Source organism: Guillardia theta, assembly GCF_000315625.1.
Source record: "Guillardia theta CCMP2712 unplaced genomic scaffold GUITHscaffold_20, whole genome shotgun sequence".
Taxonomy (NCBI): Eukaryota; class Cryptophyceae; order Pyrenomonadales; family Geminigeraceae; genus Guillardia; species Guillardia theta.
This window is the reverse complement of record NW_005434654.1, coordinates 325,993-347,887: the sequence shown is the minus strand read 5'-3', so window position 1 is coordinate 347,887 and position 21,895 is coordinate 325,993. Positions and strand designations below refer to the sequence as shown.

General features: G+C 55.2%; 6 protein-coding genes across 6 annotated transcripts; 3 read left to right on the top strand and 3 right to left on the bottom strand.

Annotated features, from left to right (window-relative positions):
* Window positions 1–454: 454 nt before the first annotated feature.
* GUITHDRAFT_105401 (hypothetical protein) lies at window positions 455–2,520 on the bottom strand (the record flags this gene model as incomplete). The annotated part of the gene is made up of 4 exons (XM_005835696.1): window positions 455–507; window positions 695–719; window positions 784–1,041; window positions 1,147–2,520. 4 exons carry the CDS (start codon window positions 2,518–2,520, stop codon window positions 455–457), a joined length of 1,710 nt encoding a protein of 569 aa, XP_005835753.1.
* Window positions 2,521–3,486: 966 nt separating this feature from the next.
* GUITHDRAFT_68419 (hypothetical protein) lies at window positions 3,487–8,058 on the top strand (the record flags this gene model as incomplete). The annotated part of the gene is made up of 2 exons (XM_005835695.1): window positions 3,487–3,809; window positions 7,869–8,058. Coding segments are annotated over 2 exons (513 nt in total), but the record flags the coding sequence as incomplete, so codon positions are not given.
* Window positions 8,059–9,770: 1,712 nt separating this feature from the next.
* Window positions 9,771–10,106, top strand: GUITHDRAFT_68431 (hypothetical protein; the record flags this gene model as incomplete). The annotated part of the gene is made up of 1 exon (XM_005835694.1): window positions 9,771–10,106. A coding segment is annotated over one exon (336 nt), but the record flags the coding sequence as incomplete, so codon positions are not given.
* A 564-nt stretch (window positions 10,107–10,670) lies between these two features.
* On the top strand, window positions 10,671–11,410 carry GUITHDRAFT_151681 (hypothetical protein). Its single transcript, XM_005835693.1, has 3 exons — window positions 10,671–10,705; window positions 10,755–10,971; window positions 11,017–11,410. Exons 2-3 carry the CDS (start codon window positions 10,955–10,957, stop codon window positions 11,177–11,179), a joined length of 180 nt encoding a protein of 59 aa, XP_005835750.1. The 5' UTR covers window positions 10,671–10,705; window positions 10,755–10,954; the 3' UTR covers window positions 11,180–11,410.
* Window positions 11,411–11,621: 211 nt separating this feature from the next.
* GUITHDRAFT_136441 (hypothetical protein) lies at window positions 11,622–13,037 on the bottom strand (the record flags this gene model as incomplete). Its single annotated transcript, XM_005835692.1, has 1 exon — window positions 11,622–13,037. The coding sequence occupies one exon, from the start codon at window positions 13,035–13,037 to the stop codon at window positions 11,622–11,624; it is 1,416 nt and encodes a 471-aa protein (XP_005835749.1).
* A 1,257-nt stretch (window positions 13,038–14,294) lies between these two features.
* GUITHDRAFT_162303 (hypothetical protein) lies at window positions 14,295–17,739 on the bottom strand. The gene is made up of 23 exons (XM_005835691.1): window positions 17,652–17,739; window positions 17,520–17,604; window positions 17,389–17,472; window positions 17,043–17,339; window positions 16,891–16,987; window positions 16,781–16,816; window positions 16,661–16,730; window positions 16,578–16,612; window positions 16,480–16,524; window positions 16,318–16,365; window positions 16,188–16,265; window positions 16,117–16,167; window positions 15,940–15,984; window positions 15,858–15,893; window positions 15,662–15,718; window positions 15,497–15,562; window positions 15,385–15,453; window positions 15,188–15,231; window positions 15,096–15,141; window positions 14,809–14,883; window positions 14,657–14,731; window positions 14,542–14,604; window positions 14,295–14,396 (listed from the first exon to the last, which is right to left on the bottom strand). Exons 2-23 carry the CDS (start codon window positions 17,585–17,587, stop codon window positions 14,358–14,360), a joined length of 1,524 nt encoding a protein of 507 aa, XP_005835748.1. The 5' UTR covers window positions 17,588–17,604; window positions 17,652–17,739; the 3' UTR covers window positions 14,295–14,357.
* Window positions 17,740–21,895: the final 4,156 nt, after the last annotated feature.

Sequence of the window (21,895 nt, the reverse complement as noted above, 5' to 3'; positions counted from 1 at the left end):
GATGGGTTTGGTAGGCAAGGACACATCAGGTATGAGAACGGAGTCGTGAACAAGCTGGTACGTCGGACTGTTCGGTAAAATTGAATAGATCTTACTCTTTATCGTCTCATTGTAAAATCATCTTGAGTATCACAAATGTATATTGCCCATGACAATCGTCAACAAAAAAACATTGTTGTGTGGAATGCTTGCACTGAGACAGTCCATAACAGCAAGTTGCATTTTCCTCTTGCAAATTTACCGAACAGTCCGACGTACCAGCTTGTTCACGACTCTGTTCTCATACCTGATGTGTCCTTGCCTACCAAACCCATCTTTCTCCTCATCTCTTCCGCTCTCCTCCGTAGTCTCTTGATCTTCGCCTCTTCCCCAGCGTCTCCCCTCCTCGTCTCCTCCAAGCCCATCAATGCATCCTCCACCTCCCGCAGTCTTGACTCAAGTAATGTCCGCCCCTCTACAACACGATCCCGCACCCTCGCGATCCAGTCGCAGCTGAAGTTGATGAGCCTGACCACCAGCAGCTCAGCCTCCTCTCCTTCCGTTGCCGCGGCCTCCTCCTGCCTGTCCCTCGCAAGGCGCTTTCCCTCCCGGTCAGTCAGCAGCTCTGACAGCCTCCTCCTCCAGTGTCCGACAGTCTCCTCCCCCCGCCCCTCCCCTACATCCCCCGCCGGCTGATCCCCCCAGCCTCCCGCACCCTTCGCCTCCTTGCGATCTCCATCCTGCGTCGTCATCAGCCAGCACGCCGTCAAGCTCGATCCGCCTCCTCCTGCCCCCTCTGCATACCTCGATGATGTCGCCCTGGATGGTCTCCAGCCATCCCTTGACATCCTTCACCAGCTCCATCGCTCGCGCCTCATGCCTTCTCGCCTCCTCCTGTACGCGAGCCTTCACGCCTTTCTCGCTTATCCTCCTGACAAGGCCGATCATGCCCTCCATGTGCACGCGTACGCAGCTCTCGTCCTCCATCTCCCGCATGCTCGCGTAAGCATCGTCCCATTGCATGCACCTCGCGTCAACATCAAGAAGCTGATCGCCCTGCCCCTGCCGCAGACTCAGGCAAGAAACAGACCCTCCCCTCCTCATTCCTGCCCTTTCTTTGCTTTCTCTTTCGCCCTCCCTGCCTCCCTCGCTCTCCGCCCCTCTCACCTGCTCTCGGCCGCGCGCGTCGGGTCCTTCCAGCCGAAGCAGCTCGCAGCTGCTTGTCAGCTCGTCCAGCACGCGGACCCACTCTGACCCCGCACGGTCGAGCTCTTGCAGGGTATCCGGCTCTAGAGCGGCGGAGCTGGACAGGTTGACAAGCGCTGTCTTGATCTGATGCACCTGCCTCGACTTGGGACGATACGACATGACGCGAGGGAGCCTGTGATGGTCATCGTTGGCATTGACATCAGCCGAGGGAGGAGGGAGAGCGTGAGGGGAGGGCAGGGAGTGAACGAAGTTGTAAAGGAGCTCGTAGGTGTGTCGTAGACACAAAGTGGTTCGACTGTCTTTGTCCTCCATAAATTGAACGTGATCACCAAGGTTTGACAGCAGATCTCGCACATCCTGTTGCTTGCCGTCTGCTGCAGTACCGTGTAACAAACTTTGAAGAGCTGGGACTATCAAGTCCTCCAGATCTTTCTCAGACGCGTTCTCTTGCTTCTTTGAAGCCATACCAGTTATCAGATTGTTCAAGAAGGAAAATATGTTTTGAGCCCAAGACGATGACTGCTTGTCTGAGCCTTGTCTGTTTCTACGGGGCCTGTACGGCTCTCGAGAAGCGGCTTGGGATGGTCGAGACTGACTTCTATCTGGAGCTGTCTTAGGTCGCTCTAGCGCTGCCTCCCTCCTCAAGTGCTGAAGCTGCTCCATGGTCTCACATCGAGCTCCAGCTTGAGGTATCTGTGCTGCCTTGCTCCTCTCTGCCTCCTTGCGGAATGAGCTCCCACGTGACATCTCTTGACCGCAGGCCTGTGCACTCTTCACCTCACTGGTACCAGCGTCTCTTTCAACCAATGCTGTGCATTGTCGCTCCTGCTGGGATGGCCTATGCAGCATTCTCATCCATCGCATCATTGCCCTCCGCCCTGCCTCGCACGCCTTCTTGTACACCCTCCTCTCTACCCTCGTCGCCCCCATCCAATGCTGCAACGCCTCCCCTACCGCTCGCTTCCCATGCTCCCTCGCCTTCGCCTCCCCTTGCTCCACCGCCTGTACTCGCCTCCTCTCCCGTATCCGCTCAGCCATCCTCCGCTGGGTCTCGGCATGCTTCTGTCCCTCCATCTCCTCGATCCTCCTCGACAGCAGCCTCGGGAGGTTGTCCTTCGCCTCCGTCACTCGCTTGAACGTCTCCTCGTTTCCCCCCTTGTCCGGATGAGCCTTGAGAGACCATGTCCTGTAGAGCCTGGGAAGCAGCCCAGGCAGCCGGTCTAGCTCGTCTCTGAGAGCGATGAGGGAAGCGTTGGAGAAGTCTTCCAGACACCCGCTGTATCCCAGGGTAGGTACAAGGAGTCGGACTGCAGCTTCTAGGTCCTCAGCCATGTGTGAGCGGGGTGAGTGGGTGCGTATGAAGGGAGCGGCAGGAGGCCTGGTCGATGATGTGCGGGCTCGCTGGTCTTTGCCGGGCGATCGTCCTGCAGGAAACAAGTCACTAAGGTACAGGCAGCTTCATGTTTGGTGCTTCCAATTTCCCATGTGACCCTCCGATCTTACATGCCCGCTCGTGTCTGCTCCACCACCAGGGACGGTGATGGTGATGTGGCTGTACGTCTGTGTCCTCACTCTCTACCATCATCCCACGTGTCTCTCACAGCCCTCCGCTCACTCCAACATCTTGCGCTCGCCTCTCTGCCATGTCCTCGTCTCTTCCGCATGGAGCAATACCCCTACCCTCCAAGATCCCACTCGCTACCCACCTGATGTAGAGTATCAGGGCCTCTTGGATTTCCCACCAGACCACCCCCACCTCTTTCGTTCCAAGGGTGATGCACCCCTACTACTACACCACTGCCTGGGGCGGTCGGGCCCCGGGCCCTGCCGGGTCAGTTCCCGGCCGATCACTCGACTCATGCAAGTTTCCCACCTGAGGATTGGCGGTCGATGACCCCAGAGTCCAGCCTCACCAGGAGGGGTAGTGAGCTAGTGGAATCCTTCGACATGGAGGAGGCAGCGCTGCGAGCTATCGGAGGAGGAGAGGTGAGGCTCGAGTCCATGGAGGCGCTGAACGAGCTCAGCCGCGACAAGATCGACATCCTACTCACCGATCAGACCTTACAGCGACGCTTCCGAGAGTGGGCGAGGAGAAACCATCCCGATCATGGGGGAGACACAGGTACTTTTCAGAGCGTCAAGAGCGGAGTTGATAGCCTGCTGAACAAGATGCGCGAGAGGAGCGAAGAATTGCAAGCACAGATGTTCGAGAGGCTGAGAGAGCAGTACAGAGACAGAAGCGCAAAGCAGCTTGCGATGATCGAGAAGGCACAGCAGATGAGATCGAAAAGGATGTTGATGAGATGGTTGGAGCTATCGCAAGTGTGGAAGACAGTCAAGGAGGGGAACGACAAGTCGCCCTGGGACGACAAGCAGACTATACTGAGCATACTTCAAAGACGAGGGTCTTTGATCGGTAAGGTCTCAGAAGCACACAGGCGAGATGTGGACCTGATCCGAGCTGCGGTAGCGGAGAACGGGATGTGCCTCAGGTATGCTGACAGCACCTTACGAAAGGACATGTCGTTTGTCCGCATGGCGGTGGAGGAAAATGGCAAAGCTCTCATGTTTGCGGACGAGCAGCTGCAAGCCGACGATGACCTCTTATGGCGAGCTCTCCAGTCCAGCGAACCCGACGTGCGGTTCTCGCCAGAGTATTTCCTCAGGGAAGACAGCTCTCCTCTTCGGCACTTGAAGACTCTGTCATGCTCTGTCATGCGCGTCTTGAAGTATCACCAAGACCTCGAGGGTCGAAGGAGCCTCTTCTCGGAGCAAGGGCTCATGGCCAAGACAAGCAGCTGCAGGGAGCTGCTGTTTACTTGCTCGGAGCTGCTACAGACCCGCGAGGGGGTGACAGTGTTGGAGGGGAAGGAGAGGGCAGAGATCGAGAGCTCGATGGACGACTTGATGTCTACTGTATCTGACATGAAGGCAAAGCTGCAAGAGGCTCAAACTCAGATACGGAAAGCTGTCCTAAAATAGTATATCAAATGCATGATTCCCCTTATGAACAGCAGATATCTTCGAATTTGTCATCAGATGAGAAGGAGTTGCATCTATGCAATGTACGCAGACACTCGAATTACCAGCGTATTCACGACTCCGTTCTTATATACCTGATGTGTCCTTGCCTACCAAACCCATCTTTCTCCTCATCTCTTCCGCTCTCCTCCGTAGCTTCTCGATCCTCGCCTCCTCACCAGCGTCTCCCCTCCTCGTCTCCTCCAAGCCCATCAATGCATCCTCCACCTCCCGCAGTCTTGACTCGAGTAATGTCCGCTCCTCTACAACACGATCCCGCACCCTCGCGATCCAGTCGCAGCTGAAGTTGATCAGCCTGACCATCAGCGCCTTATCAGCCTCCTCTCCTTCCGTTGCCGCGGCCTCCTCCTGCCTGTCCCTCGCAAGGCGCTTTCCCTCCCGGTCAGCCAGCAGCTCTGACAGCCTTCTCCTCCAGCCCCCGACATCCTCCTCCCCCCGCCCCTCCCCTACACCCCCCGCCGGCTGATCGTCCCAGCCTCCCGCACCCTTCGCCTCCTTGCCATCTCCATCCTGCGTCGTCATCAGCCAGCACGCCGTCAAGCTAGATCCGCCTCCTCCTGCCCCCTCTGCATACCTCGATGATGTCGCCCTGGATGGTCTCCAGCCATCCCTTGACATCCTTCACCAGCTCCATCGCTCGCGCCTCATGCCTTCTCGCCTCCTCCTGTACGCGAGCCTTCACGCCTTTCTCGCTTATCCTCCTGACAAGGCCGATCATGCCCTCCATGTGCACGCGTACGCAGCTCTCGTCCTCCATCTCCCGCATGCTCGCGTAAGCATCGTTCCATTGCATGCACCTCGCGTCAAGATCAAGAAGCTGATCGCCCTGCCCCTGCCGCAGACTCAGGCAAGAAACAGACCCTCCCCTCCTCATTCCTGCCCTGTCTGCATTCTCTTTCGCCCTCCCTGCCTCCCTCGCTCTCTGCCCCTCTCACCTGCTCTCGGCCACGCGCGTTGGCTCCTTCCGGCCGAAGCAGCTCGCAGCTGCGTGTCAGCTCGTCCAGCACGCGGACCCACTCTGACCCTGCACGGTCGAGCTCTTGCAGGGTATCCGGCTCTAGAGCGGCGGAGCTGGACAGGTTGACAAGCGCTGCCTTGATCTGATGCACCTGCCTCGACTTGGGACGATATGACATTACGCGAGGGAGCCTGTGATGGTCATCGTTGGCATTGACATCAGCCGAGGGAGGAGGGAGAGCGTGAGGGGAGGGCAGGGAGTGAACGAAGTTGTAAAGGAGCCCGTAGGTGTGTCGAAGACACACAGTGGTTCGTTTGTCTTTGTCCTCCATAAATTGAATGTGATCACCAAGGTTTGACAGCAGATCTCGCACATCCTGTTGCTTGCTGTCTGCTGCAGTACCGTGTAACAAACTTTGAAGAGCTGGGACTATCAAGTCCTCCAGATCTTTCTCAGACGCGTTCTCTTGCTTCTTTGAAGCCATACCAGTTATCAGATTGTTCAAGAAGGAAATTATTCGGCGAAGCTCAGACGATGACTGCTTGTCTGAGCCTTGTCTGTTTCTACGGGGCCTGTACGGCTCTCGAGAAGCGGCTTGGGATGGTCGAGACTGACTTCTATTTGGAGCTGTCTTAGGTCGCTCTAGCGCTGCCTCCCTCCTCAAGTGCTGAAGCTGCTCCATGGTCTCACATCGAGCTCCAGCTTGAGGTATCTGTGCTGCCTTGCTCCTCTCTGCCTCCTTGCGGAATGAGCTCCCACGTGACATCTCTTGACCGCAGGCCTGTGCACTCTTCACCTCACTGGTACCAGCGTCTCTTTCAACCAGTGCTGTACTTTGTCGCTCCTGCTGGGATGGCCTGTGCAGCATTCTCACCCATTGCATCATTGCCCTCCGCCCTGCCTCGCACGCCTTCTTGTACACCCTCCTCTCTACCCTCGTCGCCCCCATCCAATGCTGCAACGCCTCCCCTACCGCTCGCTTCCCATGCTCCCTCGCCCTCGCCTCCCCTTGCTCAGCCGCCTGTACTCGCCTCCTCTCCCGTATCCGCTCAGCCATCCTCCGCTGGGTCTCTTTACCAACTCCTGAGTAAACCGGTGCTGTGCATTGTCGCTCCTGCTGGGATGGCCTGTACACTATCTTCATCCATCGCATCATTGCCCTCCGCCCTGCCTCGCACGCCTTCTTGTACACCCTCCTCTCTACCCTCGTCGCCCCCATCCAATGCTGCAACGCCTCCCCTACCGCTCGCTTCCCATGCTCCCTCGCCCTCGCCTCCCCTTGCTCCACCGCCTGTGCTCGCCTCCTCTCCCGTATCCGCTCAGCCATCCTCCGCTGGGTCTCGGCATGCTTCTGTCCCTCCATCTCCTCGATCCTCCTCGACAACAGCCTCGGGAGGTTGTCCTTCGCCTCCGTCACTCGCTTGAACGTCTCCTCGTCTCCTCCTTGTTGTGGATGAGCCTTGAGAGACCATGTCCTGTAGAGCCTGGGAAGCAGCCCAGGCAGCCGGTCTAGCTCGTCTCTGAGAGCGATGAGGGACGAGTTAGAGATGTCCTCCAGACACCCGCTGTATCCCAGGGTAGGTACAAGGAGTCGGACTGCAGCTTCTAGGTCCTCAGCCATGTGTGAGCGGGGTGAGTGGGTGTGTATGAAGGGAGCGGCAGGAGGCCTGGTCGATGATGTGCGGGCTCGCTGGTCTTTGCCGGGCGATCGTCCTGCAGGAAACAAGTCACTAAGGTACAGGCAGCTTCATGTTAGGTGTTGTATGCAATGTTCCCATGTGACCCTCCGATCTTACATGCCCGCTCGTGTCTGCTCCACCACCAGGGACGGTGATGGTGATGTGGCTGTACGTCTGTGTCCTCACTCTCTACCATCATCCCACGTGTCTCTCACAGCCCTCCGCTCACTCCAACATCGTGCGCTCGCCTCTCTGCCATGTCCTCGTCTCTTCCGCATGGAGCAATACCCCTACCCTCCAAGATCCCACTCGCTACCCACCTGATGTAGAGTATCAGGGCCTCTTGGATTTCCCACCAGACCACCCCCACCTCTTTCGTTCCAAGGGTGATGCACCCCTACTACTACACCACTGCCTGGGGCGGTCGGGCCCCGGGCCCTGCCGGGTCAGTTCCCGGCCGATCACTCGACTCATGCAAGTTTCCCACCTGAGGATTGGCGGTCGATGACCCCAGAATCCAGCCTCACCAGGAGGGGTAGTGAGCTAGTGGAATCTTTCGACATGGAGGAGGCAGCGCTGCGAGCCATCGGAGGAGGAGAGGTGGGGCTCGAGTCCATGGAGGCGCTGAACGAGCTCAGCCGCGACAAGATCGACATCCTACTCACCGATCAGACCTTACAGCGACGCTTCCGAGAGTGGGCGAGGAGAAACCACCCCGATCATGGGGGAGACACAGGTACTTTTCAGAGCGTCAAGAGCGGAGTTGATAGCCTGCTGAACAAGATGCGCGAGAGGAGAGAAGAATTGCAAGCACAGATGTTCGAGAGGCTGAGAGAGCAGTACAGAGACAGAAGCGCAAAGCAGCTTGCGATGATCGAAAAGGCACAGCAGATGAGATCGAAAAGGATGTTGATGAGATGGTTGGAGCTATCGCAAGTGTGGAAGACAGTCAAGGAGGGGAACGGCAAGTCGCCCTGGGACGACAAGCAGACTATACTGAGCATACTTCAAAGACGAGGGTCTTTGATCGGCAAGGTCTCAGAAGCACACAGACGAGATGTGGACCTGATCCGAGCTGCGGTAGCGGAGAACGGGATGTGCCTCAGGTATGCTGACAGCACCTTACGAAAGGACATGCCGTTTGTTCGCATGGCGGTGGAGGAAAATGGCAAAGCTCTCATGTTTGCCGACGAGCAGCTGCAAGCCGACGATGACCTCTTATGGCGAGCTCTCCAGTCCAGCGAACCCGACGTGCGGTTCTCGCCAGAGTATTTCCTCAGGGAAGACAGCTCTCCTCTTCGGCACTTGAAGACTCTGTCATGCTCTGTCATGCGCGTCTTGAAGTATCACCAAGACCTCGAGGGTCGAAGGAGCCTCTTCTCGGAGCAAGGGCTCATGGCCAAGACAAGCAGCTGCAGGGAGCTGCTGTTTACTTGCTCGGAGCTGCTACAGACCCGCGAGGGGGTGACAGTGTTGGAGGGGAAGGAGAGGGCAGAGATCGAGAGCTCGATGGACGACTTGATGTCTACTGTATCTGACATGAAGGCAAAGCTGCAAGAGGCTCAAACTCAGATACGGAAAGCTGTCCTGGATCAAAGCAGGGATCTGAAGCAGATCATGAGCAACAGGGACCTGCACAGGTCAGACTACTGCAGGGCGATGCGCCAGAAGATGATGAGCGTGCTGAAGACGGTGAAGGCAGACGACAGCAGAAGAGACATGTCACAAGGAGCGTCCGAGCTAGAGACGCTCGTCCGACATCTTCGAGCGACAAGGGACAGCATCAGCGAGGGGGTCAAGGGAGCAAGAGCGAGCATGGCAGGGATCAAAGCAGGAGAGAAGCTACAAGGCTCTATGAGGTCAGCCAGACAGAGCGAGGTCACGACATGCAGAAAGCTCTCACTAGCGCAGGATATCGAGCAGATCAATGACCTCGTGGCAAGATGGTACGAGGAGATTTCTCGCCTCTCGAATGTTGGCAGTGAGACCGAGGAAGCCAGCAGGGAGATGCTTGACCGGGCTCAAGACTTTCTTTTGGGTGTGAGAGACTCTCACAAGTCTTCAATCAAGACTTCAAACTTTCTTGAGGCTGCACACGCTTACGGCATGGCTTTGGAAGAAGAGAGAAGACTGCAGAGAGTCAACCACCTGCAGCATTTCCCGTTCCATGCAATCATGTCTGTCGCAGAACGAATAGTAGACGCTCTTGACGAAGATCTTGCTCTGCTGGAGACCGCAAGCGAGATCTTCATAGAGGTATACCGCGAGCATGTCAATGAAGTTGAGTGTGTGGACTCAAGCGGAAGGCTGTGGAAGGAAAAAGAAAAGGCGTTGAAAGAACTCAGTGACGCTAAGCAAATGTGCGAGGACAGCAAAATCCGGGTAGAGGAGATCAAGATCGAAGAGAAGAAGGCTCGAAACAGGTATGATCAACCTTGTTTGCAGCTCTTTGCCCTTGTGACAAGTCGCATGTCAGGGGAGGCGACGTCTCCGAAGCAAGGAGGAAGCTTGAAGTCACCAAGAAAGAATACCAGAGGTCTATCGATCACGTGTGGGACAAGACAAAAGGTCTGGCCATCGTGGCGTCCAACTACCCGGAGGTGATGCAGGAAGTGCATTTCCTCTTGCACCCAGACCTGTTGCCCCTGTGGTCTCCAACCAGAGACATTTCCTGCTACTTCGACGAGCATACGCGGTTGAAGACAAACGCGACTCATACTGTGTGGAAGTGCAAGAAAGAGTCGGAGTGGTTTGCTGTCAAGATGTTTCATCTTCCCGATCACATCAAAACCTTGAAGAGATGCATGCGGGAAGCAGCGCTGCTCTGTCGGCTCAAGCATCCAGCTGTGGTCGAGATTGTCGCGATCTTCGAGGACGTGGAGAAGGAGTCTTTCTGCATCCAGATGCCTTTCTATGCCCATGGACAACTCGACGAGTGGGTCCAGGAGTCGTTGCCTCGATGGTACGAAGTGAGGAAAGTTCTTTACGAGGTATCAGAGGCGCTGAGCTTTCTGCACGAGAATCTTGTCGTCCATGGGGATGTCAAGCCGGCCAATATTCTCATAGGCAGCGACTTTCGAGGTCGTCTAGTAGACTACGATATCTCAGTCGATCTCAGTCAGAGGACCAGAAGCCTGTATGACACTGAGATGCGCTCTGTCGCCATGACTGTTGGCTTCGAAGCCCCTGAGCTGATGCAGACGGGCTGTACGTATGCGACAGACGTCTGGTCGTTCGGTGCGACAGTAGCGTATGATGTGGTGAGAGCGAGTTGCTTTAAAGAAGGAGCAGCAGACTCAACGGTCAACAACTTCATCTCCAGCCTCATGGTGAGAGACCCGACGAAGCGCGTGAAGGCGTCCATGATCAAGAGAGATTTGTTCTTCGCGGAGATATTCAACTTCGACCCCCGAGCAAAAGTGCGAGATTGCTGCATCATGGGGAGTGAGAAGTGCAGAGGGACTTGCAGGACTGAGGACGGGATCCTGTGCATGGAAGATCATTTCACGTGCCAGCATTGCTTGGCATCTTACGTGGAAGGTCAGGTCAGGGAGGAGATGCGAATCATCGTTGCAAGAGGAGGGCATATCAAGTGCCCGCATTTCCGCTGCCCACATCCCCTTGATGAAGCGAACCTCGCTCAGATCCTCCCGAGACAGTTGTTCGACATGCATCTCAAAACAATTCTCAAGGTAGCAGAGCAGAATCTGACGATGGAACTGGAAACGCAAATGCAAGCTCGATTGGAGGCAGAAATTGAGAGTTTGAAGAGGATAAAGAAGCTGGAGGAGAAGGTGCGGGAAGCTGAGAAAACCATCGAAGAGCTGCTGGTCACCAGGAGTGTCTTGGTCGCTGGCACGTCTGAAATGTGACTCGTTTCTTTGCAGATGTCCGAGATGTCACGTCGCCTTCCACGACTTCGATGGATGCTTTGCTGTCACATGCAGCAGGTGCGCGTGCGGCTTCTGCGCATGGTGAACTTGTTGCGTCTCTTGCTCCCGTCGACCGTTACGGCAGGTGCTTCGCTGACTGCGGACAAGATGCACATCAGCACGTGAGCACCTGCAGGCTCAAGCTGGGAAGTGACATGTACTTCGCGTCCCGGTGAGGTCTTGACTAGAGGAGCTGTGAAGTGACTGCAAGAGACAGGGAAGACTTCGACAAGTCAAAACATCGAGCAGCTCGAGCTCGCCTGGTGGACTATCTCAAGTCTGTCGAAGACAAGGAACTCATCCGAAAGCTGAGAGAAACGGAAACGTGGGGAAATTTGATGCAGGAGTTTGGGATCAGCGAGGCAGAATGGGAGAGGTGACGACGTGCAAGGAGCTCTTGCCAAAGAGCTGCAAGCTCAGCTTGTGACGCGTCCGGCCTTGACATCAGGTGATTTGTTTCTCGCGCAGTAGAATTCATTCAAGAGTATTGCAAAACGGTCCAAATCGTCAACTACTTGGCAGACAGGCAGCGCGTCAGCTCAGATCAAAATCCATCACGTCGCCCTCTCATTGACCACGGGCGACATGTCAAAAATATCGCAAAAAAATCAATCTATACAAACGAGAGTGAATTGCAGATGTTAAGATAGAAGTGCTTCAAAGCAAAAACCAGCAAGAGCACATATGACACAGCTTCTGTACACCCTCAAGGTGATAACACCTCCTCGATCGTCGCATCCCATCCCTCCACCTGCTCTGACTCCCCGCCTGACCCTTCCAGCAAAACTCCCTTCTCTCCCCCTCTTCCTCGCCAGTCAGCCATCACGAAAGCTCTGTAGCAGCTAAGATGGTGCGGTCGGCCTCCTCGACCTTGCGGAAGTGAAGGGAGTAAGGGAAAGGATCTTCTCCGAGGGAGGTGAAGACTTCGCCTCTCAGGCTGACCAGATCAGGGCTGAAGTTATAAAGGCGGTGGTGAAAGATCCGCCAGGCGTCTCCGTCTCGCTTGTAGTAGAGCACCGAGAGCTGACCAGGAACGTTTCTGTGGTTGAAGAAGCCAACAGCTGATCCGGGGATCCTTACAATGCCTTCGATCGGCGATCCATCGCACGTTGCCGTGAGCACCTTTGACCAAGGCGTCTTGAAAGTCCCGAACACGTTTGGCAGCCTCAGCCGCACGTGAATGCAGATGACCGGGATCTCTGGCCTGAAGTCAACCACAAAATGAACCTGAGAGAGGCGCTCGAGCAATCTGCTTCCCTTCTGACTGAGAATGCTGTAGGTCGCTCCTATCCGACTCATCAGCCGACTGATCGCTGAGCTCGACATCTCGCAGCTCCCAAACGCGTTCAGCCCCAAGTGAAAGCCTCCCACAGCTCCCACCCGGTTCAGCGCGCAGTCCGTCAGGTAGTGCGATGTGGACCTGTCGCTCACCAGCTCGTACACGCCTGACACTTCCGACAAGCCGTCCCAGCTCGCCGAGCACGTCCACGAGGGGCTCGACAGCAAGCTCAGCATGTAGACCATCCTGCCCTCTATCGCATTCGGATACGCTGCGTCAAACCTCACATTCAGCATGCTTCCTTGCCGGCTTGCATCAATCGCGATCACTCGCGCAACAAACTGCAACGGCAGCATCCCGGTCGCTTGCAGGTGAGCCCTCGCATGCTGAAGGTCCTCGGGATGAAAGAAGTGCGCAAACTTCTCTTGTGCCATACTGCCTCCACTCAGCCCGAGGTACAGCTGCTCCAGCCCTCTGCTGGCCCGCACGACCCGCGTGTCTGGCAGCAGCAGCTCCAAGCACAGCATCGTGTCGCTCATCATCAACCCCTCCCGATACACTGTCAGCGACAAGTGACATGCTCCATCCCTCATCCGCTTGGAGGGCTTCTTCATGTCCTCACATCGTATGCTCTGAAGGTGCGCTATCGCATCCTCATACAGGTCGATCAGCGTTCGCTTCGTTCGCAGGCTCCCCCTCGAGGACGGCGCAGGTTGTTTGGTCAGCGGCACCAGCGGGTCGAGCTTCTCCAGCAGCACCCTCGTTCGCTCCCTCTCAGCGATCTTTCCCAGCCTCTCCTTTTCTCGGTCCGCCTCCGTGGCGTGTCTTGCCAGCCGCTTAGGCCTTGCTCTGCGACCTTGCGATGGAGGCATGAGAGCCTTTGGTTTCTTGCAGTTATCGAAATTGAACTGAATGTCACTATCCTGAAACAAGAGGTCTACACTTGGATTAAGGTTCATGGGCTAACAGAGATATAGGTACTATCTGTTGTTTCTGCCGAGAGCCTTACAATAGATCACAGAAGATTAGTATGGTCTAGAATATTTGTTTGCAAGACAGTTCCTTGAGCGAATCGAAAGCAGCATTCAGTAACAGGGGACAGGCTGATAAAAGTTTGAGATCCAATTAAAAATTTGCTGAGAGGTAGAAGGCGAGCTTCCAGAGTAAAGAGATGTGGAGTGATGGACGAATGGATAGATGGAAACAGGAGGGAAGGAGGAGAGAGGGAGAGGAGGGAAAGGGAGGGAGAGGGAGGGAGGGAGAGCGGTATGCTGAGGACTGTGGGGGGATGTGAAGGGGTCGAAGAGTAGGGGTGGAGGGGTGGTAGAGGGTATTCTTAACAGAATATAAACTTATAGCGGTACGTATCATACTGGAATTGTACTTACAATTTCAAATGTGTTTTTAGATGAAAAAAAAAAAGAATTAAAGCTGCTATTGGAACATGGGCCCCCTACCCCCTACTCATACCCTTCAAAGACGCTGAAAAGGACGGGTGCCAGGAGATGTCGACGGGTGTTCAGATTAGGGCGAAAGGGGTAACACGAACAGATGGGGGGTTATGATGACTTATTACCTTTATAAAACGTCATCAGGGCCGTTGCAAAGTCGTTACAAATCCGTTAAGAAGGATTCTGAAACCGCCAATAATTCTCCGAGGCGGGCCACCGCGCCGGTAATACTGAGGCACGGTCCCGCCGGGCCGGGCCGGCCCGGCGCGCGGGCCCACGTCCGGGGAGTCCGGCCGCGGGCCCGGGCCGGGCGGCCCCACGGGCCTGCTGTACGGTCAGGCGACCGATGGACGGCCGGGAGACTCCGAAGTCTTTCCAGTTGGTTATCACTGTCATGAGCCATACTGAACCGTGAACATCAGTACTGGCAAAGCCGCCCGGGACTCTTAAAGGGTGGCCATCCGATCCGATGATCTGTTAACGGTTGACTCAGACTCTCACGACGGTCACCGGGTGGCGCGGCGGCACGGCGTCGAAGTTCAAGGCGTCATAATTTCAACCGTCTGGGTAACTTGTAATGTGGGAAACTCGAAACTTGGAAGGTCTGGTCAGGCAAAAGCGTTACCTTGCCAGGCGGTACGCCCTTCACCGTGACGGTGGGAGACAGCAAGGAGACAGGCTGTTGCTGCATGTCACTGACTGGGTCTCATCCCTGGCACTGTCTCGCACACCATCCCCAGCCCTCATCTGACTGACATTCCAACTAGGTTCGACTTTTTCATTCAAATTACTTTAAGATCATTTACTGTTCTACCACCCTCGACCCCCTCAAGGCTGTCGAAAGTTTCTGTTCAGCTTCTTCTCCACCTGCCAAAGAGCAGATGGCGTCACTCCCGCTCGTGCCCTTCTGCCTCCACGTCCTCACGGTTCCTTCCTCCTTCCAACAGCTCGTGCCGTTCTTCCTCTCCTCCCCCTCCCACCCCCCCACCTCTCCTCTCTGTCCGATCCATACCTCCGTCATCATCAGGTCTCGAGCTGGTCTCAGCTTCGCGTCCAATCTCAGCTGATCCTCCAGCTGACGACCCGGCAGATGTTCAGCTGGGAGGGAGGAGGAAAGGAGCACTCACCTGCATCCGGTAGATCTCCTGGTCCCTCTTCCTCGCCTGCAGCCGCCTCTGCTCGTCCATGGCAGCCTCTTGCGCCTGCGGGAAGGAACTTGAGGGGGAAAGGCGGGCGGGGAGGAGGAGGAGGAGGAGGAGGAGGAGGAGGAGGATGGGACCTGCTGCCGGAAGATTTCTGACTGCCTGGCGATGAGATGCTTCTCTACCTCCTTCCTCCGGTTCATTTCCTCAACCTTACAAGGAGTCAGATGCCGAAGGGGATGACATAGCTCTCAGAGAGCAGACGTGACAAGGGAGGGAGGGAGAAAGCCGAGAGAATGGGGGGGGGATGTTTCGTTGACTGAAGAGCGAGGAGGCAAGGCAGGGAGGAGGTGGGGAGGAGGGATATGGACTGAGCAGCGAGGAGGGAAGGGAAGGGGGGAAGGTGAATTGGAAGTCCCTCTACCTGCCGATCTAGCGTCTCTTTTATCTCAATCTTCTTCTGATGTTCTCTGCAAGGAGCTCAGCAGCTTCTCTGCTCCTCTCCTCTCTTGAGACCTCTTGATCCTCTCCTGGTGCTGGGCCTCGGCTCGCAATCTCGCCTGCCGACCTTGATGAGCCCGACGCGACAGGAGGGCAGGGAAGAAGAAGCGAGCGATCGAAGCACCCAGAAAACAAAGAGAGAAGAGAGCGGAGCGAGAAGAGAGAAGAGAGCGGAGGGGAGTGGAGAAAGAGAGGGTGGACAGGGCTCTGACCTCCTCCTGGATCTTGAGCATTCGAGCTTCATCCTCTCTCGCCCTGGCGTCGAGTTTCTCCCCAAGCTCCTGCAGCAGCATCAGAGGAAGCGAGCAGGCTACTTTTCCCCACCTGCCCGTATCGTTCCCTTGCTTTCATCTTCTCTGCCAGCTTCCTGAGCTCCTCAAGACGCTTCTCCTGCACAGAGGGAGTGAGAACGGGGGCAGGGGGAGTAGCGGGCGGGCATGGGAGGAGAGCAGAGAGACAGTGGGCAACAGGGGGGAAGATCTGTGAAACCTCCTTCTCGTCCAGCGCTCTTTGAGCCTTTCGGGCGAACTCCATGTCCTCCTGCATCTGAGATTGTGTTAGGCCTCTTCCTTAATCCGTCACCAAACACTCTGAGATGCACCAACTACAACATGACCTCCTCCTCCTCCTCCTCCTCCTCCTCCCCACTCCTTCCTTCCTTCTTCCTCTCCTTTCCGGCACTGACCTGCTTCTGCTTGATCTCTTCTTTCAACTGCAAATTCTGCAACCATGGTAAGGAGGAAGAGGAGGCGGACGGAGATTCTCACCTTGTCGTTCTCAAGTTTCCACAACTTCAGTTTCTCTTGCGCCTCCTACAGGATGAAATCGTACTCAAGGAGGTGCTTGTAGGGAAGGAAGAGAAGGAGAGGAACGGAAGGAGGTGCAGCAGAGGACGACTGAAACGAGGGGAAGAGAGAGGAAGGAGCATGCGGTCAAATGCTCACCTTTCGCTTCATCTGGTTCTTTTCCATCTCCTCCTGCTGCTGTTTCTTTACCTACCAGCATGTGAATTCACCGATGAGCCTCCAGGACGAGGGCCTACTCGCTCAATCTCCCTCCTCTCCTCTTCCTTCTTCTGCTGCTCTAGGCGCTCCTGCAGGCAAGAGAGTAACTGCCACGTCAGCAGAGCGTGTCCTCTGACTCACTTGTCGCTTCCTAACAGCTTCAACTTCCTCCTCCCGCGCCCTCCTCAACTGCAGCAAGTCAAAGGCATGAACCCGAAGTAGCACCGGGTAGAAACAGAAGGTGAACGTGCAGGCGAAGAGAGTAAAATGACAAGGAGGAGAAGAGGAGAAAAGGTTTGTCACCTTTTCAAAGAGGATCGTCTGTTCTGCTTTCTTCTTGTCCATGGCCTGTCCAAAGATCGTCATCGTTGCCAACAGGCTGGCTCCTCTGCTGGATTTACTTGGATGTACGCTTGAACATCTGCCACGACTTGCCCTGCACTTGACATTCAGTTCACCGCATCACCAGTGGAGATCCGCTCACCGCTCTCTCTCATTCTCGCCTCCCTATCTGCCTGTCTCCGGGCATTCTGCTCAGAGATTTGCTCGTCTAGCTACAGGGAGGAGGATGAGACAGAGGAGGTTAAAACGCGGATCAACAAACCATTCTACGGAAGTTGTCTTTGCGCCTCTTCTGATCCTGTGGAGAGCATGAGACAGGAAGTGGAAGACAAGGAGAAGCTGCGGAGAGGAAGAAACGGCTGAAGACTTTACCTCCTGTGCTCGCTGCTCCTCAGTCAACCCTGCCTCTACCACCTTGGCGTTCATCAGCGCCCACTCGTCGTTGGCTCCAGCCCGGAAGACGGTGACCCTACGGACGACAAGGTCGCTGTCAGCTCCTCCTGTGCGCATGAGAGCGCAGGGACCTCTTGAAGGGGTTGGAGGTGATCCACGAGATCTCCTCGTTGGACTGCTTCCGCACTTTGTTCTCGACCTCCTGCAGGTCCTTCTCGGCGACCTTGGGCTTGGAGAGGAGGCGGTCGACTTCCGAGCGGATGAGCTGCTCAGTCTTGGAGTCTTTGATCCCCGGCTGGTACTTGGACATGAGCTTCTTGATCAGCGCCTCCTTGAGCTTCTCTCGCTTCCTCATGGACTCTTGCTGGGCGGCATCACTCTGCCTTTCCTCCTGCTTCTTCACAATATCCGGGATGATGGCCTGTGCCCTGCCAGGATGAGTGAGGAGGAAGGAGCAGAGATCGTTCACAGGATCACTTCTTCTCCTTGTCGGCAGAGGCCTTCGTGCCCTCTCCCTTGTCGTTGCTGAGCAGCTTGTGCTTGGATTTTGTCTTCTTTTGGCTGGGAAGAGGTGAGAACATCTCATGGATGCTGCAGACATCAACCACCTCGTGAGTGCCTTGTCGATGTCGATCCGCGGAACGACAGGCTGCTTCAGGTCCTTCACTTTTGACATTTCTCAACGGCTCTTCTCTTCAGACCGCAGTCACTCTAAGAAGGAGAGGTTCTCAAGATATCACCTAGGATGAGCTCTACTACCTCAACGTTGGAGAATCAACTCAGTCAGTTCCAGCACGTTTCAGCACCTGCTTGTAGGTTCGTTCATCTGCAAACTCCCATCGTCACACAGGAGCCTAACGACAGTCACGGCCCAAGGGAACAACTCAAACGTCTCCTCTCACTCCTTAGCTTCCTGCCCACCTATCCACTCCCCTCCTTACTGCATTCACTTCCATGCCTCTGCAGCTGTTGTTCATTCTCCACCACCACCACCTCCTCCTCCTCCGTCTCCTCTCCCCAACCCTGCTTCCATTCCCATAGCCCAACTGTACATCCGTTGACAGAGAGCCCTCGTCCCCACACCGGCGACCCCGCGGGCCAACCCTGCACAGCCGGGCGGCCCGGCCCCCTGCAGGTGCCCCTGCAGGGCCTCTGCGCCGCGGGCCGGGCCACCATCACCGTCTCAGTGCGCCCGGGCCACACCCCCAGTGCGCGCCCCTGCAAGGGCCCCGGTTGACCGTCATTAGCCGCTCCTGAGAGTGTGAATGGCAGCTATTAGATACATGAATTTACTCAAAGTTAAGTTAAAAATCAGTATGAAGACAACCAGGAGAGCCGTCGAATACCATCACGGTGACCGTCCAGGACGTCACCGAGCGATCCGATGGTAACACTTTGAATGTTTTGATTCACAAGTTTCAAATGGACTGAATCAGCTGGAGGGTCAGCATGGCCGCAGCAAGTCAACTCCAGTCGATGTGAGCGACTCAGTGAGACGGTAGCCGCCGAGAGGACGGCAGCCTGTAACGTCACTGTAGCCCTCAACGATTCAGATCCGTCGCTGAAGGCGGTCGATAGGCCTCATCGTGATCTTCTTCACTTTCGGCCCGTCAGCCACAGCGTCGACGGAGTGAGGAGAGATGATGATCGCCTGCGACAGAGGGCGATGACCCAACACCTGCCGCATGTTCAGCGACCAGACATGCCGGCTGATCCTGCAGCAGCTCGCAGAAGAAAGAGAGAGAGAACCTTGAGAATGATGTCCAGGGAGAGCCGACGATTCCGCTCATCCATGAAGACATCCCACTCGTCTACTGCTAGGATGGGTGCACAGTCCACCTGGTTGAGACATAGTACCTGATTGGAGTCAGCTACGGCACCCTGCCTCCCTCCTCTACCAGGCAGATGGTCGAGAAGGAGCGTTCTCCTCCGGACAGGTTGCGAATCTCCACTGCATCCGTCTCTTCTGCTTCCTCTTCTCGAGACTCTGTCCTCACCACGGGCTGTAAGATGACGTCAGGGGGCTGCATTGGACTAGGACGAGAAATCGAGAGCCCAGCGAAGGAGAGCAGGTCAGAAGATAACAAGAACATCACCATGCAAGGAACAAAGAGGATAAGAAGCAAGCAGCTCAGCACAAGGAAAAGAGATGAGATGTCTGTGTAGGGTCTCACACCGTCATCTCCTTCTCCTTGTGATCGAAGCGACATTCTCCTTTGAAGCCTCTCTGTGTCACCAAGCGAGCAAACGTCTTGGAGGTCATTTCCCCATACAGTAATCGTTTCTTCGTGAAGTGCTTCTGTCTCATTTTCTGGCTGTATACTAGTTTCTGCAGACGACCATGGTCATGACGATGTCGATATGTTGATGGTCAACAATCAACAAGCAAGTCCTTACGTGCGACAGCTCGGAGATCTCTTGGAACAGCCGCTCTCGTCGTTTCCTCTCGGACTCCTGCAGATCATCAAGATCACTGGTACTGCCTCTAATGTGTGAGATACGATGATCACCAGCCGCGTGTACTCCATCTCGATCACGTGCGAGTCTGTTCCCTTCTCGATCTCCTTGATCTTCTTCCTGGCGATCTCCATTAGCGCTCTCCCCCATCCTCTCCTGCATACTCACTCCATCGCTCGGATCTCTTCCTCCACCGCCGACCTTTCTCTCGGGTCAGTGAACTCGTTCTCGATCCAGTCGCTTGCGTTCTTCTCTAGCTCTTCCATGTAGAGCTTTTGGCCGTGTCAGCAGGTCTCAACCTCCTCCATGCCTTCTCTACCTGCAGGTCCTGGTCCGCTTCCTCCTTTTTCTTCCTTGCGGCTTCTAGCCTGCCCTCCAGGTCGCTGATCTTCATGACAATCTTGTTCTTCGTACTCTCTGCCTTGCTAAGCTTCTCTCGAGTTTTGACGAGCTCCTCTTGAATACGCTTGATGTCTTTTGCCACGACCGATATTTCTTTTTGTATTTCCTCCTTGTTCTTCATCGAGGTCTTGATCCTATCCTCTTGTTCCGAAAGCTTCTTCGACAGCTCTGCTATGACCTTCTTGTTCCTGAAGATGCTATCTTGCTTGGTTGCGATCTCCTGCAGTCTCGCAGTCAGCTCCACGCACTCAAGACTGAGAGGCAATGAGAGTCAAGGCAAACCTCCTGCAAGACAGCTGTTCCATCGATGTTAACATTCAGGCTCTCTTCGCTCATCACTTCTTCGATTTGCTCTCTCAACTGACGCAGCTCGCTGCTCACGCGTGTCAGCCTCTCCATCTCGTGCTTGTGAGTACTCCCTCCGTACCTCTGCTTCTTGTTCAGCTCCTTCGTAGCTCCCGCAGCTCTTCTCTCCCATTCGCTTCTCTCAGACTTCAGAGACTCAAGCTTTGCTTTCGCGCTCTCCAGCTTGCTCTTGGTGTCGACGATGATGCTCTTCACTCTCTCAACCTCTCCCGACACGTCGACGGAGAAGTAAGCTTTGCTGTACACAGGTCTCGTCACTTCCGATCCATCCCGCTTTGCCCTCTGCCAGCGATCGACATTACGCTGCTCTGAGTCCAAGCTGTACGCTTCTCTACGAATCTCGTGCATAACACCATTGGACAAAGTCACTGATTCTAGTCGTCTGCGGATAATGCCAGTAGCCTCTTGAAAGCTGACAGCCACATGGATCTCATTGATCGAACAAGTGTCAATCAGAAAGTTGAGGATCACATTCTTCGTGAAAGCGTCTTGACTGTCAATCTCGATCACGTCCATGATAGTATCGTGATCACGGTACGGGCAGATGTTCTTGTCAAACTGGTCGGAGTTCATGCTTGCAAACTGTAGCGACGTCCTCCCGTCCGATCTCCGTCCGGGATTTTTCTCTTCCCAAAGAGACATGCAGGTGTCCTTGTCTGCGTTCTTGCGAACCAAAAAGTAGGATGCAAACCGACCCAGAGCATTCCCGACGGCTTTGGACCATCGCTGGTCTTTCAGCTTGATGTAAGCTCCCACGGGTCCTATGGGGGGATTCCCTCCAAAGCGAGCTTGATTACGTGAGATGAGCTCTGCCATCTGCTTCACCTCAGGCCCGAAAGATGCAAGCCTGTCTCCGCTTCCGATGAGCTTCAACCTGTCGAGCTCTTTCTCATGTCTGTCGAGTTCTCGTCTCAGGATGGATGACTGCATTCCAAGTGAGACTCCAGCATCCACGTGATCAACGCAAGCGTATCAGCCCAGCCAGGGCTGCACGTGCAAGCTTACCTCTTCCTCAGCCTGACTCAGCTCATTTCGTAGCGAGACGACTTGCACTTCTGCTTCCTGTCTTTGTGTACCGTAATCTTCTATTTCTGCCTCGAGCTCCTGCTTTTTGACCTGTTGCAAATCGATCAATCACCGCCTTGAGCGTCCAAGAGACTCTGTCTCGGACCTTGAGTGCGTTCAGTGACACTTTGGCTGGCTTAGATCCGGTAGCTTGCTTGGACTGTACCTCCTGCTCAAGGAGATCGATATCCTTCTCAAGAGCCGTGTTCTGTGTTTGCAGTTCGTTGCGAGAGAAGTTGAGCTTGTTGTACTCATCTTGTTGTTCCTTGATCGTGTGCTCGATGTCAGCCTTCCTCTGTTTGATCTTGGCTAAGGCTTCATCTACCTCCGATCGTCTGGCAATCAAGTCTTGCACAGCACTGTCACACTCTGCCATGGTAGCATCGCTCGTTGCTTGGTCTACGTTCAAATCTTGTAGTTTGTCCTCGTATCTCGCTGCTTTTGATCGCCACTTGTCTATGACGTGCTTCTTCTCATGCACCTCAGCCCAGGCCAGCTCTCTCACGAGCTCTTGCTTCTCCTCGTCCAGTCTTCTGGCGTCTACCATGCTGTCATACGCCTCCTTGGCTGGCGTGAAGATGTTCTGCTCCCAATCTGCATTCTTCTTTTCCTTCGTGTTGATGATTTCCGTCAGCTGCTCGGCGAGATGCTTGTTCTCGTTGATGCGATCATACGCATTCTTCAACCTCGTTGC